Source organism: Monomorium pharaonis, chromosome 5 (assembly GCF_013373865.1).
Source record: "Monomorium pharaonis isolate MP-MQ-018 chromosome 5, ASM1337386v2, whole genome shotgun sequence".
Lineage (NCBI taxonomy): Eukaryota > Metazoa > Arthropoda > Insecta > Hymenoptera > Formicidae > Monomorium > Monomorium pharaonis.
This window is the reverse complement of record NC_050471.1, coordinates 24,666,300-24,688,925: the sequence shown is the minus strand read 5'-3', so window position 1 is coordinate 24,688,925 and position 22,626 is coordinate 24,666,300. Positions and strand designations below refer to the sequence as shown.

Sequence of the window (22,626 nt, the reverse complement as noted above, 5' to 3'; positions counted from 1 at the left end):
CCGATGGAGAGTAACTAATCTGTCAGACAAAGTGCCTTTTTTTAAATCTTTATGAAATGTCTAGTGAATAAGCAATATTTGTTAAATTTATTGTAATACCTTTTAATATTAATTTTGAATTAAATATTGAAGATTAAATGTTGTAAATATTGCATATTATTATTATTGTTGCATTATTGTTGCATTATATTGTAAAAATATTAAAGATTATAATGTGATAATTTTAAATGCTAAAATAATTGCAAAATATTTATGTTTCAATATTTGTCTAATCTTTAACAAATATTATTTAAAAATTATATTTTGACAAAACTATTGCGTTACGGCGAATTATCTTAGCATAATCTTTAATGCCATTATTGTGCAATGTTTGCAAAATTTTCCTGTCGGGGTCATAACTAGTAAACCTGCTTATCAGGTTCTCCTTTCTATAAAAGTATATGATAAAAAAGAGTCGACGCTCCACCAATGCGATTCTATAACTCAATAACAAGTTTTAGTGTCGTTACATTCTCGTTGTGAAATTTTATTATCAGAACGCTATCGACACTATTTTATTGAGACTAATCATAAGATATAATTACTCAGACAACACATGATATTCATAAAAAATATTCATAAATATTTATTCCCATTTATTGTTTTAAAATACAGTATGCGTTTTATACATATATTACATACACAAAAAAAATTATCAAATCTTTATTCAATTATTAAAATATCGATATTATTTTTTCATTTTTTTTACACTTAATTTTTTGTAAGAGAAACAAATATACAGCGTCTCACTGGACGGTCTCGTCTCGCGCTGCCGCGCACTTGCCAGTATTCGGCGGTAGACTGGGCAAAATGGCTATTCCTTCTGAATTAGTAACTCTTTAACTATTGCGACAATTTTACAAAATGGTAAAAGACTTTTCTACTTAAAATAGAGATGAAAATAAGAAGCACACATTTTTTCCCCGTTAAAGAGATAAAACACTCCTTAAAAAAAATTACTTATTTTCTTTTAAAGCAAATATTGTTACTTCCAAGTATTGTACTTTCTACCTTGTTTTAAAAAACCTTAAAAGCCGGAGATATAAAAAATAAAAAATAAAACCATTTTTTTAATTAAACAGTTAAGAAATGTAACACATCAAGTAGATTTGTTTCATTATACGATATCTTACTTTAATATACATATGTCTTATATTTTCAAATAACCCAATACATATTTTTAGTTTTACGCAAGAAGGATATAATTTTATCGTGACTTGATGATAAAATATACCACTTTTTGCTGCAAGCATCCCAGATCTTTTTTTGAATATATAAAGCGGAATCGGAATTCAGAAATAAAGCTCGAATTTGTATTTTGACAGCAGATTCACAAATCTAATTTTTGTTTGCAAGTAGCCAAATTGCGAACTTGAAATTAATGACTATTAATAAAATATTTGCAAAACATTTAAATAAATATGTAATAAATAATTTCATACAATTTTTTTTAATTACAATTTAAAGAATATACAGGTTTGCGAGCATTTAATGTGTTCAAAATTCATTTTTACTCAGTACTTATTATAATTCATACTTATTATAATTAACTCATAATTAAATTATAGCTTATTCTATTCGATGAACAAAGATGGATAATCGGAAATCAGTAATTCAACAGGAAATCGCAAAATTCTACTGCTAGGCCTATACATAGACTATTTTTATCTTGAATTTTATGATATATTCTCACATTTACGATTACTTTTGTTGATACTGACTCGAATTGTAGTCAAAACGCGGTCGGACTTTTAAATTGTATAATCACATATATTAAACACTCATCAAAAAGGAAAAATAATTTTTACACACCAATACCCGTGTTGTACTTTTATAACCTTGATACTTAATACAGTATACTTAGTACTATATATTTTTTATTTTTAACAAAATATATATTTGAATAGATCCATTCTGTTATTTATCATTTATTTTTAACACATATGCCCCGTATTCCATGAATAAGTTAAGAGAAAATATTTTTAATTTTTACGCAAGAAAAATAATTTTATCGTCGCTCAATAATAAGATGTACACCACTTTTTGCTGAGAGAATTGCAGATCCTTCACTATAAGTAAGCGGGACCGGAGTCCGGGAATGAAGCTTGAACTTGTATTTCGATAGAAGACTCACAAGGCCAACTTTTGTTTGTAAGTATCCAAATCGTAAACCTGAAAGTTAATAAAATATTAATAATGTAGTGTTTGAGAAACATTTAGGTAAATAATTTTACAAAATCTTTTAATAACAATTTAAAGAATACATATTGATTCTTTTACTATAATATATAAAAACATTATGTAATATAAACATCATATAATACAAAAATAAAATTAATAATTTAATATTTTTGTAAATATTTTTGAAAAAGAGGGAGCAAAAAACGAAAATTAAATTACAAACCATTTTAAAATTTTAAACTTTTAATAAAATGTTAAACTAAATTTTAACATTTTAAAATTAAATCTAATTTTAAATTAAAAACATATTTTATTTAAAGCTTTGATGAAACACTTAGGCAATTTTTTATTCAAGAACTAACTATGAATAAAATCATCAAATAAAAGGTAAAAAGTATTTTAAACAATTAATAAAAAGAGAAATTAGAAAGTAAATTAAACTTATTTATGCTTTGTGTAGAGGAGAGAAAGGGGTTGTCACTTTGTTTTTTTTTAATTATACGATAAACATTTTTATGTCATAATTTTTGTCAGTACAACTTTGTTACTTTTAAAGTTTTATTATATCAATCATTTTATAAGCAAAAGTTCTTTGAATGTATATATAATAAACATTATAATTTAAACAATTTATTGAAAGCGGAAAAAGATTACAATTATGGAATTTATAGAGGGGATTGCGAACCAACAAATACTCTCAAATTTACTTTTATTTCTAAAAAGTAAAAAATTAACGCTCTTTGGCAGATCTTGCACATTATTATCATAAAACCCAGTGAGAAATAGTACATCGAATCGACATCGATTCGACGTCGAAATCATCGAATCGACATCGATTCGACGTCGAAATCATCATTTCGATGTCGATTCGACGTCAAATTGATGTCGAATTCATTATCGTTTCTCACTGGGAAGTATCATTATTTTGTAAATAATATTTCATAAAAGTATCAAAAATCTCTTTGATTCTTCTGACTTTGTGCAATGTAGAAATATTCTAAAATTGTGACAAATAAATTATAGCTAATAAAAGTATATCCAAATTACAAAGAGATTATAGGACCCCAATTCGCGATATTCGCAAAAGTGATCCATAATTTTTAACGCAGGCAATAACTTTTACATATCAAATCCATATATACATCAAACATTAAATTTAATTACGACATTTGAAAAACAAATTTAAATTCTTTAAGTCTACAGCTTCGTTTGCACACAAATTTTGCAGAGCTGCTCGATTGTCCCGTTTGTCTACAATCCCGATTGCCTACAGCTTCACACACGACAATAATTAAGGTACAAGAGTAGGATTGCACACATGACACTATTGCACACATGCACATTGCATACATAACATTATTGAATACATATAGTATATTGAGTATATATATATATATATATATATATATATATATATATATATATACTCAAAATTATTAAAGTCAAATATAAAACAAAGTGTTAATGTTATAAACAATCACAGGTTTGTGTAATTTTATTTCGACACTTTTTTAACTGTTTATTAATGGATTAATACATATTCTCACCAATGCAGTTTCGTGGTCCTTCCCCGAATGGCATGTAAGCGTAAGAATGCCTTTTTTTTACTTCGTCTGCGTTGAAGCGTTCAGGATCAAATTTATCCGGATTTAGATATATCGATGGATCTCGATGTAATCCAAGTACAGGTATAGTTATTAACGTCCCTTTTGGGACGTGAATGTTCATTGTCGGTAAGACTATTTCTTTAGTGCAGATGCGTTGCAAAATAGGAAGAGGTGGATATTTCCTTAAAGTCTCTAAAACATGTAGAAAAAAAGATGAAGGCAGAAACATCTCTGTCATAATACAAGTAATTTATATTTAAATGTACTTAGAAATAAAGAGATGATAAACTCTTTTTCCATTGTTGAAAGTTGCGTGAATAGAAAAGTAAAAATATAATGTGATAATATACTTGCCACTTATTACTTTGTGAAGGTATGACATATTATTCACAACGTCATAGGTCGGATCACCATGTTTTTCTAACATTTCATCGATTTCCTTTCGAAGTTTATCCTGAATATCTTGATGTTGAGATAATTCGTACATGGCAAATGTCATCGTCGTTGCGGAGGTTTCAAAGCCAGCTGCGAAGAAGACATAACTTTGTGCAGTAGCTTCTGTCATCGTAAGTTTATTTATGGTTGCTATAGGTAAATAAAGTAATAGTTAGTGATCACATCATGTAGAAAGAAGAGATTTTAAAAAAGTTTTTATTATTTGATTTATAAACATAGTATATTTAGATACAATATACACATTCTTATAAGAAGCTATTAATATTAAAATAAAACTAGTAATATTAATATAAAAATAATCATTAATTATGTATATTAACATGATTTGTTGGTAGTCTTATTGTCATCTTCAGGATCGACGTAGCCCCTTTCCATCAGTTGTATGAGCAAATTGACAAAGTCGTGTCTAACGATATTATTAGTTTGCCTATATTCTACAGTCTCTTTAAACATATTTATATAAAATTTCGTGACAGATGGTGTCGTGAAAGGAATAGAAAAGAATTTCATAATTTGCGGCGCATACATAGCCATGGCAATCGTAATTGAATTCATGTTGAAAATTTTGTCTCCCTGGATTCGATATTCATTATTCGGTTCCTCTATACAATTAGATTTGATACCAAAAGCTGCTGACATGATTACGTCCGTTGTATATCTATAGATAAAATTTGACAAATAATTATTTGTAAAATATATTTGTAATATGTGGTATAAATTAGCCGATTTCTACATTAAAAAAACGCAATTTAATTAATTGATAACACTTCCGAGGTATTACTATGCAAATTTGGGGTTGCAAAAGTACATCGCTAATTAGTTGTTGCAAAACGACAATCGTTCGTTAAGAGAAGCCGCCGGGCAGATGTTGGATCGTTATGCCAGACGGACGTGTTCAATGAAGAAATTAATTTACGAAGTTTTCTTTTGCCTTTTTTTTATTTGTCGGCCATCCCGTTACATATTAAACAATTTGAGCAATCTTTATCAAATTTACGAAATATTGATACTATACAATATTGAAAATACACAAATATACAAAAATCAACTTTTTAACATAAAAAAATACATAATTAATAAAATTAATAAAATTAATCTATAAAATGTTAATATTTTAGGGAAATCGCACATAAAATTAGCAAAAAATTAGGAAGACATAAGAAAAAGGTAATGCGTATTAGTGTAAAACTTCGTAAACAAATTGAAAATTTAATTTTCCAGTTCAAATGTATCTTCACGTTTGTTTCTTACTTAAAAAAACGATAGAGAAGTTTGTTTTCTCAAAGTCATTGTCAAAGATTAGAATATTACTAAACGTCGAGAAAAATTTTATAGACGCGTGAGGTCTATACTTACAGAAGATGTAAGTTTTTTACACGCCTGCGAGTGTGTGCGTGTGTATGTGTATATGAATGTGTATGTGTGTGTGTGTAGTCTAATGTAATCAACAAAGGCAGAGCTTGAAAATTTTGTGAGAGTTAATATTAATATTAATAACGTAAGTAATAATGTAAATATATTTCTACTTTTAAAAGAAAATTATAGAATTGGTTGAAAATTAGAAACGAGAATATGTTGACTAAACATTTTATCTCTTGTTTTTTAACTATCTTAAGTCAAAGTTATGTAGGTACGAAATGCCGCATTACTGATAAATACTTCTGATAGATGAATATTGGCACACATAATTATTTTATCAATTGCCATTATGTGCTTAAAAACAGCAGTAAATGGAATAGTTACCTTATATATGATAGTTATTTTAAAAATTACTTAACTTGCAAATGTATCTTTTACTTCGATAGACTCTTTTATTTGAGCCTTACTTTCCAGATGCTTTGCCAGTTTTTCGCCACATTCCTTAAGAATAAAAAACATTTGCTTAATTTTTCCTGAAGTAAATGTTGGTGTCATCTTGGCGCGCATATTTCTCCATCTTTTTCCAGCCATAAAAAACAAATTGCCAATTAATGGATCAATTTCTTCGTTGCAAAACATTCCACGGTCATGAAAACTGTTGAATTCCTTTGTCAATACCGTCCGTATAAGATCGGGATCGGCGATTACTAAATTAGGTTTATAAAATGAATACATTCCAAATGCGCGATGATGTTTATATTTCATGTAGGCATTTTGATAAAGTACGCCTGTTGAAAAAATGTCTTTTATTTAATTCTGCAATTTTTTATAAAAATACAATAATAACATAAATTATATCTCTCTCAATATAAATAACAATAAATTAATAAAATAAAATAGCAAATAAAGTATAACAGTCCCAAAATATGATTAGTAATCACAATTTGATAAAATATAAATTATAATTAATGGAAATTTTACATATATGATTTTAATTTATTTATTATTTATTACTAGATTTGGTTAAATATCTTTTAAAATATTTTATTTTGGTTTTAGTAATTTTAATTTTAATTAAACATTAATTAATAAATAATAGATATAAAATATTCTATACGCAAAAATAAATATAATATCCACACTGCAAATGTTAATATTAAATAAAAATACTTGCCTACTTGCGTTTTTCCAGTTACGAGAGGTGTTACATTTCCAGTTGGTACAACAGGTTCAACGTAAAAAACATTTCTCTTGCGCCAGAAATTAAATATCACATATTTATAATAAATGTATACGACACTTAAAATAACAATTAAAGCTTCTATTAATACCGCAAGTACCATTTTGAATTTAAAATGTGATAATATAAAAAATAATATAAAAAGATGTAATTATAAGGAATTTTTTTAAACGCTAAGCAAATTTGATAAAAATATTAATTTTTAAATTTTTTCTTTGTTTCTACGTTTTATAACATTACAAATAATAATTCGTAAACATATTTGTAAATTATGATTTATAATTTATTTTCACAATTTAATTAGTATATAATATTTTCAAAAATTCGTCGTTTATGAGAAAACTGATTTCGAAGATGATGATGATTTTACGTCTTGTACGGTCTACGATACTATGAGAACTAACTGCGTATGCATTTTTGAATTGTTTATCAAGTACAGCAAAAATATGAAACTATGTTTAAATAATGGGCACATTATTAATGCAACTAAAATGTAATGTACTGAATGTATTTATAGTCACGTTTTCACAGTGCATAGAAAATTTTATTGATCTATTCTTTGTCTCCTAATACTTACAGTTGATATAATGTGTTTCACATAAAAAAATTCGTTATGCGTCAGAAATTATCACATATATATAATAATTATACAAACATGTTCAGTACAATAAATAATTAATTTCGCAAGAATCACTTTGAATCTGAAATAGCACTAATATAAAGTATTCTAAATAAGTATATCTACATAAATTTATGTACACACACACACACACACACACACACACACACACGCGCGCGCGCGCGCGCGCATACATTTATGATTTATCAAATGTTGGGACCAAATGTACCTAATGTGTACATAAGTATACTGTATTTGTCCTTTGAGGTAGTAATAAACGTAGTCAGAGTATTTGTAATAACAATGATCTCTGAACTGTGCTGCATATCACGCGCGAACCTGACAGAGCTCCCAGCAGCTCTCGCCTTGCTGCTGCCTCCACGCAACACTCTTTCTGTTTTATTTAAAATAAAGATAAACGGATACAGAATGTGTGTGTATTACGTATATATTACTTTAGTTCTCTCTCTCTCTCTCTGGTTTAACGTAAGAAGAAGTCACGAAAACGTCAGTTGAGTTTCCTAATTTCCTGATCTTTGCTAGGGTGTACTTGTCTCGTTTTGGACCGATTCGGCGTTAGCTGTTTTATCTTCCGATGTTTTCTCTGTTTCCTGAACAGAGTCGATCTTTCCTTTGTGGTTTTTATTTATCATTTGTTTATTTGTATCAATTATCCAAATAGGGTTGTCATACCTGTTTATTGTTGACCCGTCGATCAGGTATTAAATGCCATCGGCTCCGTCACAGGACGCTGCCTTTTTCTGTTTTAACAATGTACGCATTAGGATTGTTATTTATTCTTATAATTTTATACCCACATGTCTACTATCCATACATAGTTTACTCTAAGTTTTATTTCTTGTCTGATGTCTCTTGTTGTAATTACTCCCTTGGTTATTTTTCTTGTTTTTTTCCTTTTCTATAATTATTTTGTGTTTTTTGAACAATTCTAACTTATTCGGTAACATTAGTAGTCGAGAACGAATCTTTCTAGAAAACATCAGTTCTGCAGGAGTGAATCCGTTCTCTAGAGGTGTGGTTCTACATATATATTTATTTATAACAAGCCAAGATTTATGTCGTTACATTTTTTTAGAACAAATTTTGCTATTTTTATTGTGGTTTCTGCAGCACCGTTGCTTTGCGAGTATTTAGGAGAACTAATTGTCTGTTTAAAGTCGTATTTCTTTGCAAAGTTGTGGAACTCTGACGCGAATTGTATGCCGCAATCGCTTTTTGATGTGCGCCCGATACGATATTCCAGCTTGTACTGCATATTTTATTAACCCTTCCATTTTGCAGGTATAGGTGTGCTACATTGTTGCGTGATAAATTTTAAAAGAAATGCCGGCGTGGAAAGATCTGGCTCAAAGGACTAGAATGTGAGAAGCGTTAATAAAATTTAAGAATTGATGAGTAATCACTTTCAATTTTACACTTTAGAATTCCACATAAACGCACATATACACTAGCGCAAAAAAAAACAAGACAAAATTTTGACCAAATTTTTAAGCAATTTTCAAAGTAATGCAACTTTGCGAAAAATCATCCAAATTACATGAACTTTTTTTTTAATTAAAGGGCAAAGACTCTACTTTAAATAGGTGAAAGTTTGATTTGTTAAACCCTTTTGTATCGCATAAAAACCAAACATGTTTTTTTTACTTGAAAAAAATAAAAGTTTGTTATCATTTTTTACAAGTTTCTCGTTAAAATCTTGTTAATATTAATCCAAATTCTTAAAGTTTATTCTTTTCTAAGCAATTTAAAAAAAAAGAACATGTCGATACGATGTTTTTTGTTGATTATACACAAGTTTGAAGTTTGCACTGCATTTTAGGGTATTTTAGTAAATGTTGAAATTATCTTACGGATTTCGTCTTGTATTACAGCTTCTTCTTCCACACATGGCTTCTATACTCTTCACAAACCCTGTAGAGATCCACTTTTGACACCATGTAGAACATCTTCGGGAGGTAATAACTAACGTTGCCATAGCATTTGTAATAACAATGACCTCCGAGCGCGAACCTGGCGCTCCCACCAGGTCTCGCCTTGCTGCTGGCCCCACGTAACATATACATTGAGATATACATTAAAATTTCAACGAACATTTTGTCACTCTTTTTTATATACATAAGTCATAAATGTATCGTAATTTTGATTTTTTAAGATTTGTTATTTGTTAGTATCATAAAAAAATGCATAGAAAATTAATTGCGTGATTTACATAATAAAAAATGCAGTATACATAATTTCGTAATAATCGTACGCATTACATTTCGTAATGAATTGTAGTTTGAACATATTATATTAAACATTACACACAGAATAGAAGGTTCTTCTATGTGTAGTAATATACCGTAGAAAATCTCAATCTAATGCCCAGGACCGGTCATAAAATTACATTTTTAATATTTTTTGTATTAACATTTATTAGTTTTGAAGGCATATCATTTTTATTATGTAAATTAAAACATGGGTTTAATTGACATGTTCTGATTTTTGTCATTACATCGATGAATTTGGATCGTGAGGTCCATCCGAGATTATGTTTCACAATTGAAATTGGTGGTAATAAAATTAATTTTTCGGAGACCACCATATCTATTCCAAACAACAAAATTAAGTTAGACGTAGAGAGTTTATATAGATTTTGTTTTTTGTAGTTTGTTTTTGTTTTTTGTTTTTTAATTCTAGTCAAAATCATATAAAAAGCCATGCATGAGATCACAAGAGCAGAGTTGCAACTTCAAAAAAGTTACTTGCTAATTCGATTGTATTCCTATATAAATACTTAAGATTACAAATTTTTACTCACATCTTGCGAGTAAAATAAAATGTTTACTTCTATTGCATAAAAATTTAACTATAATGAACTATAAAAAATATCGATTCAGTTTAAAGCATAATCGATCTGTATAAACTCTTTTATAATTTCTGTCTATAAATGTGTATATGTATGTGTGTGTATATTTGCATGTATGTGTGTATAAGAATGTGTTCATGTACGCTAGAGTGCTTATATATGTCTTACATCTATGAGAAATATATATAATCCAACTATAATTTTAAGAGAAATATATATAATCCAACTATAATTTTTAGTTGGAGCCAATATATCAATTTTCCGGATCTTTAAAAATTAATTGTAATCTCTATCCAAACATTTTTGACAACAATACTAATGTTATCACTCTTTAAGAAGGCCAGTTGTAAGAGTGTGCGAGCACTGGGGGTGAGTTCAAATTCATTTTTACTCAATACTTTTTATAATTCTTAAAATTAAATTATAAGTATCCATTTGGCAGACAAGCTGAGATGGATAATCGGAAATTAATAACTCAACAGGGAACCGCATAATTCTATTGCTTGTGTGTGACCTATATACATTATTTTTATCTTGAATTTTATCTGATATATTCCCACATTTGCGATTTTTCCGTTGATAATGACTTGAATTGTAGTCAAAACGGATCCGGACTATTAAATTGTATAATCATCACTTATATTAAACACTCATCAAGAAGGAAACAATAATTTTTACGCACCAATGTCCGCGTTGTACTTTTACTTTAATAACCCTAATACTTTGTACAGTATTTTTTAATTTTAACAAAAAATATAATCACGCAGATTTATTTTGCCATTTATAATTTATTTTTAACACATATGCCCTATACTTTTTGAATGAGTTAAGAAAAAATATTTTTAGTTTTTACGCAAAAAGATAATAATTGTATCGTGGCTTAATAATAAAAGGTATGCCACTTTTCATTGAAAGATCTTCCGCTGTAAATAAGCGAGATAGGAGTCCGGGAATAAAGCTTGAACTTGTATATCGATAGAAGACTCACAAGTCCAACTTTTGTTTGCAAATATCCAAGTTACGAACCTTAAAATTAATAATATTTAAATAATTTTACAAAGTTTTTTTAATAACAATTTAATGAATACATACTGATTTTTTTAATATATAAAAATATTATGTAATGTAAACATTATGTGGTACCAAAATCAAATTAATAGTAAAATATTTTTATAAATATTTTTGTGAAAGAGGCAGAAAAAAACGATAATTAAATTACAAACTTTTAAAAAATTTTTAACATTTTTAAATTAAATATAACTAAATTAAAAATATATTTTATTAAAATTTTGATAAAACACTTGCGCAATTTTTTATTTAAGAACTAATTTATAAAAATGTTACTTTTACCTATTAAATATTTTTATTAAATTCTTATAATAAAAAAGGGTATATAAAGAAATAATACTGTTTAAAAAAAGAATACAATACAAATACGTTTTTAGCATATATTATTATTATTATTAGTATAGTATAATATAGTATAATACAGTATTTAACAAAAAGTAAGAAAAAATAAATTAAGTAGTAACAAGAAAAAATATAATACATTAAGTAGATTTGTTATATTATCCAACACCTTACTTTGATATGTCTTGTATTTTTCAAATATCCTAAAAGTTTTACGTAAGAAGAATTTTATCGTGGCTTGATGATAAGATATACACCACTTTTTGCTGTGATAATCACAGATCTTTCACTAAAAGTAAGCGGGATCGGAGTTCGGGAATGAAGTTCGAATTTGTATTTTGACAGGATACTCACAAGCCCAACTTTCGTTTGTAAGTAGCCAAATCGCAAACCTGAAATTAATAACTATTAATAAAATATTTGCAAAACATTTAAATAAATATGTAATAAATCATTTCATAAAGTTTCTTTTTAATTACAATCTAAAGAACATACAGGATGTATCTCTAGAACTGTCCAATTGCTCATGGGAAGATAGAAGTATTTAAAGTGAACATGAAAGTTCTATATTATTATTTTGCAATAATCGCAATAAAATTGTGATATTAATTTATAAAATTATACAAATAAGAACGCGCCGAGGGAAGTGATCGAGCTGCTTAAGCTCATTGTATCAAGCGATAATTGGTGGCGACGAAGGGAAAAAGAGGAAACGCGCCCATGCTTTGCTGTTTTCAACTTTCCATGCGAACCAAGATCTACTTCCACTCTCTGATACTTACTCCCTGGCTCGCAACGAGATTTATAATTGTTCTGTTCAACATAGATTTTTGACTTTCCACGTGAAGCGAAGTCCATTCCACATCGGCCAATGATTACAGTTCGCGACAAGGTCTATAATTGTTGCATGTATTTCACGTAGCTTTCGACTTTCCACGGTTCCACCCCATACCAAAGCAACACATATTAATCAAGATAACATCAAAAATTGATCGACATTGAGGGAGTGATTGCCGAGAGACTGATAAGTCCAAGAAAAAGATTTTTTAATTTGTAACAATCGTTGTTAATTTAATGATTTTGTTATTTTTAAAAAACAAAGTAGTTGTACTATTAATATAATATATTGTTAAATAAATAAAAAAATTGATGTTTATACACATAAATAATAGATAAGTTACAATGTCAATTAATTTGACTCCTTTTGCTAATAAAAGTCATCTTACCCACATAGGAGGGCAAAATAATAAAATTAACACGTTTGTAAGAAATCAAAATTTCTTAAAATTCTAATGTATTTGACTGCTTTTAATTTTTATGGTAGATACAAAAGGCTTTAGTGAATCTAAAAAAAATAGATTATTATTTTTACACCATCATAGTAATTAGGAAAATTTGACAAACCTTAAGGTCATCGTCTTTCCCCTATACAAGTTATATGCCTAGAATTATTACATATAATTAAATGAACTATTTTATTGTTGTTGTAACTAAATTTATTGTTAAGAGAATTAATAAATAATAGTCGCACAAAAACTTAATGAGAAGAATAGCATAAACTACAATTTTTTTCCGTGAACTGTTTTAAGGTTATTGCAACTAAAATAGTAAATAGTTACGAAAACTAATAAATAAATATTGCATGAACTTTATGGGAGAAATAACATAAACTATAATTTTAAGTATCAAGGGAAAGTGAAGCTAATATGTAATGAGAGAGACAAAAGTGTAAATAAAACCTCTAAGAAGCGTAGATTTTAAACATCAAACATATAATGAAAATGAAGATTGAAATAAAATTGCACTTATCGAAACAATATGGCATATTAACAGTATAAAATATTATAGGAAATAAAATCTTTTTTTATTTTTTCAAAACAGATCTTTTCACAAGTTATTTCACATGCTATTTTGCATATATAAAAATCAGTAAAAAACTGTAAAACTTTATATTTATTTATAAAAACATAATTTAACTATACATGTTTCATTCATTTAACAACATCTATATTGAAATGATTTACAACAAATATATGTACAGAGGGTGCTCCAGATGAACCGGAGGAGTCGGCATGTCACTTGAACACAGTGCAGTGTAACGGGTTGTCTATCCATTTCGGCGATAAAAACGCATGCCGATATTATCAATGAGTGCGTGCGCGGAGAGAGCAGGCTAAGCAGGCATGCTGTATATGACCCGCAGTCTGCGCTTCGTCAACGCGCTTGTGCTAAATCCTTTTTTTAATGTAGTAATGACGAGTTGAGAGAATAACGCTTAAAAGTGTTTTGAATCTGGCACAGTTTGAAAGAAAATAATGCCGCATGCAAATAAGAATCAATTTGAATACTCGCCGCAGCAATATTGAATGATAATGTCAGAAGCGAGACGTTACATGGATTTTTCTTCTTACTTTGTACGCCTGCAAAGATTAATTAATTTTTTCATAGGTCAAACTGCACGTTTGTAAGTAATAACAAAATAGGTAGCATAATAAGTATTAGCAAAATACCAGGATTCAATAGGTTAATATATTTTTTTAATTAAATAAAATTAAAATTAATAACTTATAAAATTAATTTAGTTAAGTTAATAGTTACATGAACAAAAACTTGGTTAAAGTTACATAGTTAAGATTGAATTAACTCAAGTTAAGTTAAAAGTTAATTTTGAAAAGCATTATTAATATTAAATTAAATAGTTATAATTTATTTAAATTAGAATATCAATACAATTATAATATAGATTATTAAATATATTTAATATTTTATCTGTAAATTAAATGCATAAATCTATTTCTCTTCGTAGAATTTTATCTTCTTCTTTAGGATGATTCGTAAAAACTTGAAAGCAATAAAAGATTTGTAATTGTCATGCATATTTTATTGTCTTTTATTTTTTTTATCTTACGACTTTGTCATATGAATGTAACATTCTTCGATTTCTTCACTGCATTACTTTTTTTTTACAAAAATATTGTTTCTTTAAGACAAGTTTTGCAATAGTTTTAATAATGAAAATATAGTTTTAAGAAATAAAATTTGTTTGTTTGTATTACCGTAAAATTATTTTAAATATTAAATTATTTTTATAATAAAAAATACAAAAATATAATTTTGACAATAAAATTACATTACTACAATATTATATAGTGTTAATCATATTATTTAATCAGCCTAATAATATTTCTATATTTTATTTTATTATAGTTGTTTAATTTCTATAACCTACAAAAAATAGTTAAAGTGCTATTTATTCATATTTTATAGTTGCTGTAACTTTTTTTGTTTGAGTATATTCATAAAACAAAACGTCATTGTTTAATTAAAGCCGTTACTTATTCTGTTATTGTTTATTTTATTACTGTTATTAAAATTGTTTTTAAGTGGTATTAACTAGTATTGTTAATGCAATATTTATTCTTTGTGTAGACGTATAAATACGACTATAAAAAAAGTTTTTATTTATCAATAACTTGATACATCTATTCAGCAATGTATCTATATTGCTGTGTTTGACATGTCGCTCATATTTATATCATGTTTCGTTTAAAATGGCAGAAAAATGACTGAATTTACGTTTTTCATCAAATTAATTCTTTATGATATGATAGGTTTAAATAGCAATTTGTTAGCATGTCGACAACTTTCAAATTGTTATTATCAAATTTTGTGTTACGTTGCTACAATAATTTTCATCACCCAATCCCGTTACATAATTGACAACGTGAAATAATTCTGATATTGCTAACTTATCGTTAAACTGCTGGCAATACATATATACATACATTGTTGTCTGTCTGTTACTTCAATGTCGATATATTCAAAATTGTTGAAGACAAATATGAAGCAAAATGCCGATGTTATAAGAAGATTTGTGTAATTTTACTTCGACACTTTATTATTAATGAATAAATTCATATTCTTACCAATGCAGTTTCGTGGTCCTTCTCCGAATGGCATGTAAGCGTAAGGATGTCTTTTTTCTACCTCGTTTGCATTGAAGCGTTCAGGATCAAATTTATCCGGGTTCGGATATATCGACGGATCTCGATGCAACCCAAGTAGCGGTATAGTTATTGATGTCCCTTTTGGCACACGTATGTTCGTTGTTGGTAGGTCTGTTTCTTTGGTGCAGATGCGATTTAAGATAGGAAGAGGTGGATATTTCCTTAAAGTTTCTATTAAAAAAAGATAAAGGCAAAAACATCTCTACCATAATACAAGTAATTTATATTTAATTGTACATAAAAATAAAGAGATAATAAACTCTTTCTTCATTATTAAAAGTTCCGTGAATGGAAAGGTAAATGTATAATGTGATAATATACTTGCCACTTATTACTTTGTGAAGGTATGACATATTGTTCACAACGTCGTAAGTCAGATCACCATGTTTTGCTAACATTTCATCAATTTCCTTCCGAAGTTTATCCTGAATATCTTGATGTTGAGATAATTCGTACATGGCGAATGTCATCGTCGTTGCGGAGGTTTCAAAGCCAGCTGCGAAGAAGATAAAACTTTGTGCGGCAGCTTCTGTCATCGTAAATTTATTTATGGTTGCTATGGATAAATAAAATAAGAATTAGTGATCACATCATGTAAAAAGAAGAAATTAAAAAAAATTTTTAAAGAGTTTTCGTAATTATGCACAATAAGGGCAACCTCACCGATTTCAATGATCTTGATATATGTTGTCATTATTCTGAACAATTTTTCCCTACAGATGTTACCGCCGCTCGTCCTTAGTTTCTGAGTAGTACACATTTATTAACAAAAATTTATTAACTAAAAAAATTAAGAAAAAATGTTTTTGTATAACTTGGAAACTAAGGCCGAGCGGTAATAACATATATAGAGAAAAGTTGTTCAGAATAATGACCCTGACACTATATATCAAGGTCATTAAAATCGGCGAGTTCACTCTTATTGTGCATTAATACCAAAATTTCTATTATTTGATTTATAAATATAATATATTTAGATACATATTCTTATAAGAAGCTATTAGTATTAAAATGAAACTAGTAATATTAATACAAAAATAAACATTAATTATTAACATGATTTGTCGGTAGTTTTATCGTCATCATCAGGATCAACGTAGCCCCTCTCCATTAGTTGTATGAACAAATTGACAAAGTCGTGTCTGACGATATTATTAGTTTGTCTATATTCCACAGTCTCTCGAAACATATTTATATAAAATTTTGTAATAGATGGTGCCATGAGAGAAATAGAAAAAAAATCCATAATTTGCGGCGCAAACAAAGTTAAGACAATCTTAATTGAATTTATATAAAAAATTTTGTTTCCTTGGATTCGATATTCATTATTTGGTTCCTCTATGCAATTAGATTTGATACCAAAAGCCGCTGACATAATTACGTCTGTTGTATATCTATAAGATAAATATGACAAATAATTATTTAAAATTTTATGCAAATTTTACCAAATTTGCAAAATATCAATTTTAAACCAAATCAAAAATGTACATAAATTAACTTTTTAATATAAGAAATTAAATAATTAAGAAAATTAGTTTATAAAATGTTATCATTTTAAGAAGACGGCACAACAAGTAACATTTAAAATATTAAAAAGTATAAAAATACTAAAATAGCAATGAAAATTGAAAGTATTCAAAAAGGTTTCTTTGAGAAAATTGGATTATCGCACTCTTTGTGTTACATTTTCTATGATAAAAAATTTAGAAATTGTGTTTTAAATTTAGAAATTATGTAATTTATTAATTAAATAATTTATTAATTAAATATTATTTACGTATACAAAAATAAAATTAGCATGTTAAATTATTAAATTTTATAAACTTTTAATAACACTACTTAAAAGTGTCTAATACTGTATTAAAATATAAAAAAATAAAAAAAGTTTTTAAATACGTGTATTAATCTCATTCATTAATAGAGATTTGGAAAGTACTAAAATCATCATAGATATACAAAATATAGTCTAAAGACCTATTTACTTGTAATTTTTTAAAGAATGTATAACGTCAGTAAACATTTTTTCTTTCATGGATACAGTAAATTTACAAAAAATCTTTGTTACGCAATAATACATTTTCATTATCATGTCACTTATTTTTTCTAATAGAGTAGTTTAGCTAAATACGATTTATTACACTTCAATTTTCTGTATAAATCGACAGAAAAATTTTTTTTAGATTCAATATGTTGTTTATACTCTATTTCCATTTCATATTTTTATACTATTTTTTACCTTCAAATTAAATAGAGTTTCTATCTTCGTTATTTGAAAAAATTTGAATAAGGTAATTATCTCAATTATTGCACCTTTTTTCAATATATATATATATTATAATATTAGATTAAGAATTATAAAAATGCACAGTAGACTGGAATATCTTTAAAAGTGACAAAAAGCTAAGTTGAAAATATTAATACAAAATTAAGAAATTCTTAAAGTAGATACCTAAGAAACTTATTTTTTAAATTTAACGTCAGAAAAATAATTGGTTTACTTTTAATAGAAGCAGAAAGCCAAATATATAATTGATATCATTAACTCCTTTTTGTAAAATATTTTTTTATCTAAAACAATCTCTAATTTTTAAGTTTGTGTATTGTCTTTTTTTTATTTAAATAAGTGAGAAAAACAAGATTATGAATGTACAATGTTGTAATATATTCATAAAGTTTAAATATTGCAGAATTATTTATGTACCTAATACATTGATTTTTGCACGTATAACTACCTATTTATCTCATGGTCCACAAGGCTCCACAGTTTTTTTGGAGAAGACTAATTTTATTATATTCTACAAAATATCTACTTCGAAATTGACTTGCGCTTTTTGCGTTTCTTGTTTATTATTTAGATATTCTGCATTAAATACAAAGAATGTTGATTGAAACGCTCTGTTTAACTATTTTGTTTTCAATTTTAATGAAAATGTCAAACAAAAATTATAGAATTTTAACAGGGTTATATATATATGTGGTATTAATTGATTTGTAAATAGCCAATTTCAATATTTGGTACAAGTTATTTTTAAAAATAAAATTATACAAACTTTTTTAATATAACATGATTTCTTGTGACATTCTGCATTTATAAATATTAAAGTTATTACAAATTAATTATTAAAACTTTGTACGCAATTTTAAAATTTAATTTTCCAATGACACAAATGTACAATCTACAAATGTATCTGCACGTTTATCGCAAAAAAAAGATGATGAAAAGATTTGTCGTCACAAAGCCGTTATCGAACATTAAACTATTAATAAATGTCGAGAAGACAAATTCAAAATTTTATATAGACGTGAGATCCATATCTACAGGAGATGTAAATTTTTTTTGTAAATAAGAATATTGCTAATTATTTATGAAAAAACATTTTTTATGGTCAGAACAATGTCTTCTTAAAAAATTTTAACAAATTTTTACTTTTTTTATATCATTGCCAAAAATGAAATGCACGCACGCGCGTGTGTGTATGCGTGCGTATATGTATTTTAATGTAATCAAGAAACTCATAGCTTAAAAGTTTTGTATTTAATGTAATATTAACAATGTAAATATGTTTCTACTTATAAAAGGAAACCATAAAATTGGTAGAGAATTAGAAACAAGAATATATTGATGTTTTGTCTCTTTCTTTGAGCTATCTTCAGGATAAGTTCTGCAGAAACAAAATATATGCGACATTGCTGATAAATTATATTTTTGATAGATGACAGTATACGTACTGGAGTTATCTTATCACTTGCCATTATGTGCTTAAAATACAACAGTAATTAAAATAGTTACCTTCGAATAATTTCTATAAAAATTATTTACCTTGCAAATGTATCTTTTACTTCGATAGGCTCTTTTATTTGAGCCTTACTTTCCAGATGCTTTGCCAGTTTTTCGCCACATTCCTTTAGGATAAAAAACATTTGCTTCATTTTTCCTGAAGTAAATGTTGGTGTCATCTTCACGCGCATGTTTCTCCATTTTTTTCCAGATATAAAAAACAAATTGTTTATCAATGGGTCAATCTTTTCGTTGCAAAACATTCCACGGTCATGAAAACTGTTGAATTCCTTTGTTAATACCGTCCGAATAAGATCGGGATCAGTAATTACCAAATTAGGTTTATAAAAGATATACATTCCAAAAGCACGGTGATCTTTATATTTCATGTAAGCATCTTGGAAGTGTACGCCTGTTGGAAAAACTTTCTTTTTATGCAATTCTGATTTATCAAGAAAAAACACAATAGTAACAATAATTATTTCTCTCTCTCTCTCTCTCTCTATCTCTCTGTCTGTTAATATAAATAAAAATAAATTTATAAAAATAAATTATAAAGTAACAAATAAAGTATAGTAATCCTAAAATATGATTAGTAATCACAATTTGATAAAATATAAATTATTAATCAAACTTTTACATATGTGTATATATATATATATATATATATATATATATATATATATATATAATTATAATTTACTTATTATATATTATTTGATTTGATTAAATATCTTTTAAAATATTTTATTTTAGCCTTAGTAATTCTGATTTTAATTAAATATATAAATTAATAAATAATATAAAATATACGCAAAAGATAAATATATATTTATTCTACAAATGTTAATATTAAATAAAAATACTTGCCTACTTGTGTTTTCCCAGTTACAAGGGGTGTTACATTTCCAATTGGTACAACAGGTTCGACATAAAAAACGCCTCTTTTGCTCCAGAAATTAAATATCACATATTTATAATAAATGTACACAATACCCAAAGCAATGATTGAACCTCCTATTAATATCGCAAGTACCATTTTAAATAAAGATGTTACTATAAAAAAAGTAATTATAAATATTTTTTTACACGCTAATATTAAGCAAAATTTGATAAAAATATTAATTTTTAAATTTTTTCGTTGTTTCTACAGTTTACAACATCACGGACAATACTTCGTAAACAATACTTCTTAAACGATTCATAATTTTATTTCATAAGTCATAATTAATATATAATTTTTGTCAAAAATTTGTCATTTATGAGAAAACCGATTTCGAATATAATAATAATTTCGAATATGATAATCTTACATCTTGTACGGTCAACTATACTATAAGAACTGACTGCGTCAGCATTTGTGTATAATTTATTAAGTACCTCAAAAATATGTAACCGTGTTTAAGTGATAGACACATATTAATACTCATTAAATGCAAAGTACTGAATATATTCACATTCGCAATGAATAGAAAAACTGATAAATCTATTCTTAGTCTCCTCCTACTTACAGTCGATATACCGGATTCAACATAAGAAAATATTCTTTTTGCGTCAAAAATTATCATACATTTATAATAAATATACAAACATGTTCAGGACTATAAATAATTAATTCTGCAAGTATTATTTTAAATCTGAAATATTACTATAAAAAACTCTAATTAAGTGTACATATATACAATTATACACACACACACACACACACACACACACACACACACACACACACACACACACACACAAGCAATTTGTACTAGATTTTCGCCTCTAAATTATCTCTAGAATACGTCTTTAATAGGAAATGCTACATCCTGTATATTATATATGTGCGCGTGTGTGTATTTATTGTAAATAAATGACATAGACATTTTCTCTCTAATTAAAAAAGAATTTTTATATTGAACTCGTTATATAGATTGAAAATATAAGCGCAAAATAAGAACTAAATAAATAAATTTCTTCATGCAAACGTGAATTAGCACAGTGCTTTGCATTTTATGAAAAATAGTATGTGTCCATCTTTTAAACATGTGGAAATATAAAAAAACTCTTATTTACATAAGTATATACAGGATGTTCTGAAATTTGCGCATTTCGACTGTACTTCAATAAAATACACTCTTCGTTTTTTTTTTCAAAAATTTATTTTACTCGATAATCTTTTATATCATTAAACAAAGTATTACTTGAACACATAAAGACAAAATAAAGATCGTCTATTTCCGTCTGCAACGGATCTTGGTGTTAAATATAATTTTTCTATTAATTTAATATTTTTAGCTCATATAAACTACGCGCCAAAGAATATTAAATTAATAGAAAAATTAAAGGAGAATTGCGGAATACTTACCGGTCATCTAAAGTGTACATCTTCAATATTTTATACTTTTATTTAATATAAACAATATTTGGTAATCAAAATACAAAGTAAATGGGAAATGAGTTAAGTATATAAAAAATTAATACATTATGTTTCGCTTTGTAAACTAATGTAAATTTTTTATATATTTACTAGCTATGCCCTGCCACGCGTTGCTGTGGCTCTTTATTCTTATGCTACGTTTTTTCAAATTTTCTTTGCTTTCGTTGTTTAACTTTCAAGAGCCTTGCTTTACTGCTGCTCTTTTTATTTTATTTTTGAATAAGCATTTATCTATAATAAATCTAATATTCATTTATTCACGTACTTCTAACTTACTTCAGTTATTTATTGCCTTTGTATTCAATTGTACCGTATTCAATTAATTTGTTTCTATTTATTGTTTTGTATTTTTATTATAATTATATTTTTAGTAATATAAATCTTATTTTATTAAAACTTTGAAATAATTTTCAATTAAAAAAACCAAATTCTTTTTAAAATACCTATTTTTTTAAATTAAGCATTTTGAATTAAAGTGTATGTATTTAATTTATTATTAATTAATTTTATGAATCAATATTTCGTTATTTTTTTCTAAAAGCTGCCATGGATTTAGAAATCCATTCAAAAGACTAATTTAAATAAGTTCCTTTTTTGCAATAAAATAACAGCCATCCTTATTTTTCTTATTACCTT

General features: G+C 26.7%; 2 protein-coding genes across 3 annotated transcripts; both read right to left on the bottom strand.

The window, feature by feature from the left end:
- Window positions 1–1,473: 1,473 nt before the first annotated feature.
- On the bottom strand, window positions 1,474–7,044 carry LOC105840247 (cytochrome P450 6k1). Its single transcript, XM_036287381.1, has 6 exons — window positions 6,817–7,044; window positions 6,061–6,430; window positions 4,604–4,941; window positions 4,182–4,412; window positions 3,768–4,019; window positions 1,474–2,211 (listed from the first exon to the last, which is right to left on the bottom strand). The coding sequence occupies exons 1-6, from the start codon at window positions 6,983–6,985 to the stop codon at window positions 2,048–2,050; spliced, it is 1,524 nt and encodes a 507-aa protein (XP_036143274.1). The 5' UTR covers window positions 6,986–7,044; the 3' UTR covers window positions 1,474–2,047.
- Window positions 7,045–11,865: 4,821 nt separating this feature from the next.
- On the bottom strand, window positions 11,866–20,928 carry LOC105840248 (cytochrome P450 6k1). Of its 2 annotated transcripts, none has more exons than XM_012687132.3 (7): window positions 20,879–20,928; window positions 20,436–20,621; window positions 19,608–19,977; window positions 16,844–17,181; window positions 16,113–16,343; window positions 15,707–15,958; window positions 11,866–12,172 (listed from the first exon to the last, which is right to left on the bottom strand). In XM_012687132.3, the coding sequence occupies exons 2-7, from the start codon at window positions 20,602–20,604 to the stop codon at window positions 12,009–12,011; spliced, it is 1,524 nt and encodes a 507-aa protein (XP_012542586.1). In that variant the 5' UTR covers window positions 20,605–20,621; window positions 20,879–20,928; the 3' UTR covers window positions 11,866–12,008. The 2 variants fall into 2 exon arrangements, with proteins under 2 accessions (XP_012542586.1, XP_012542585.1); XM_012687131.2 differs by lacking the exon at window positions 11,866–12,172 and adding an exon at window positions 13,656–14,200.
- Between the last annotated feature and the right edge of the window lie 1,698 nt (window positions 20,929–22,626).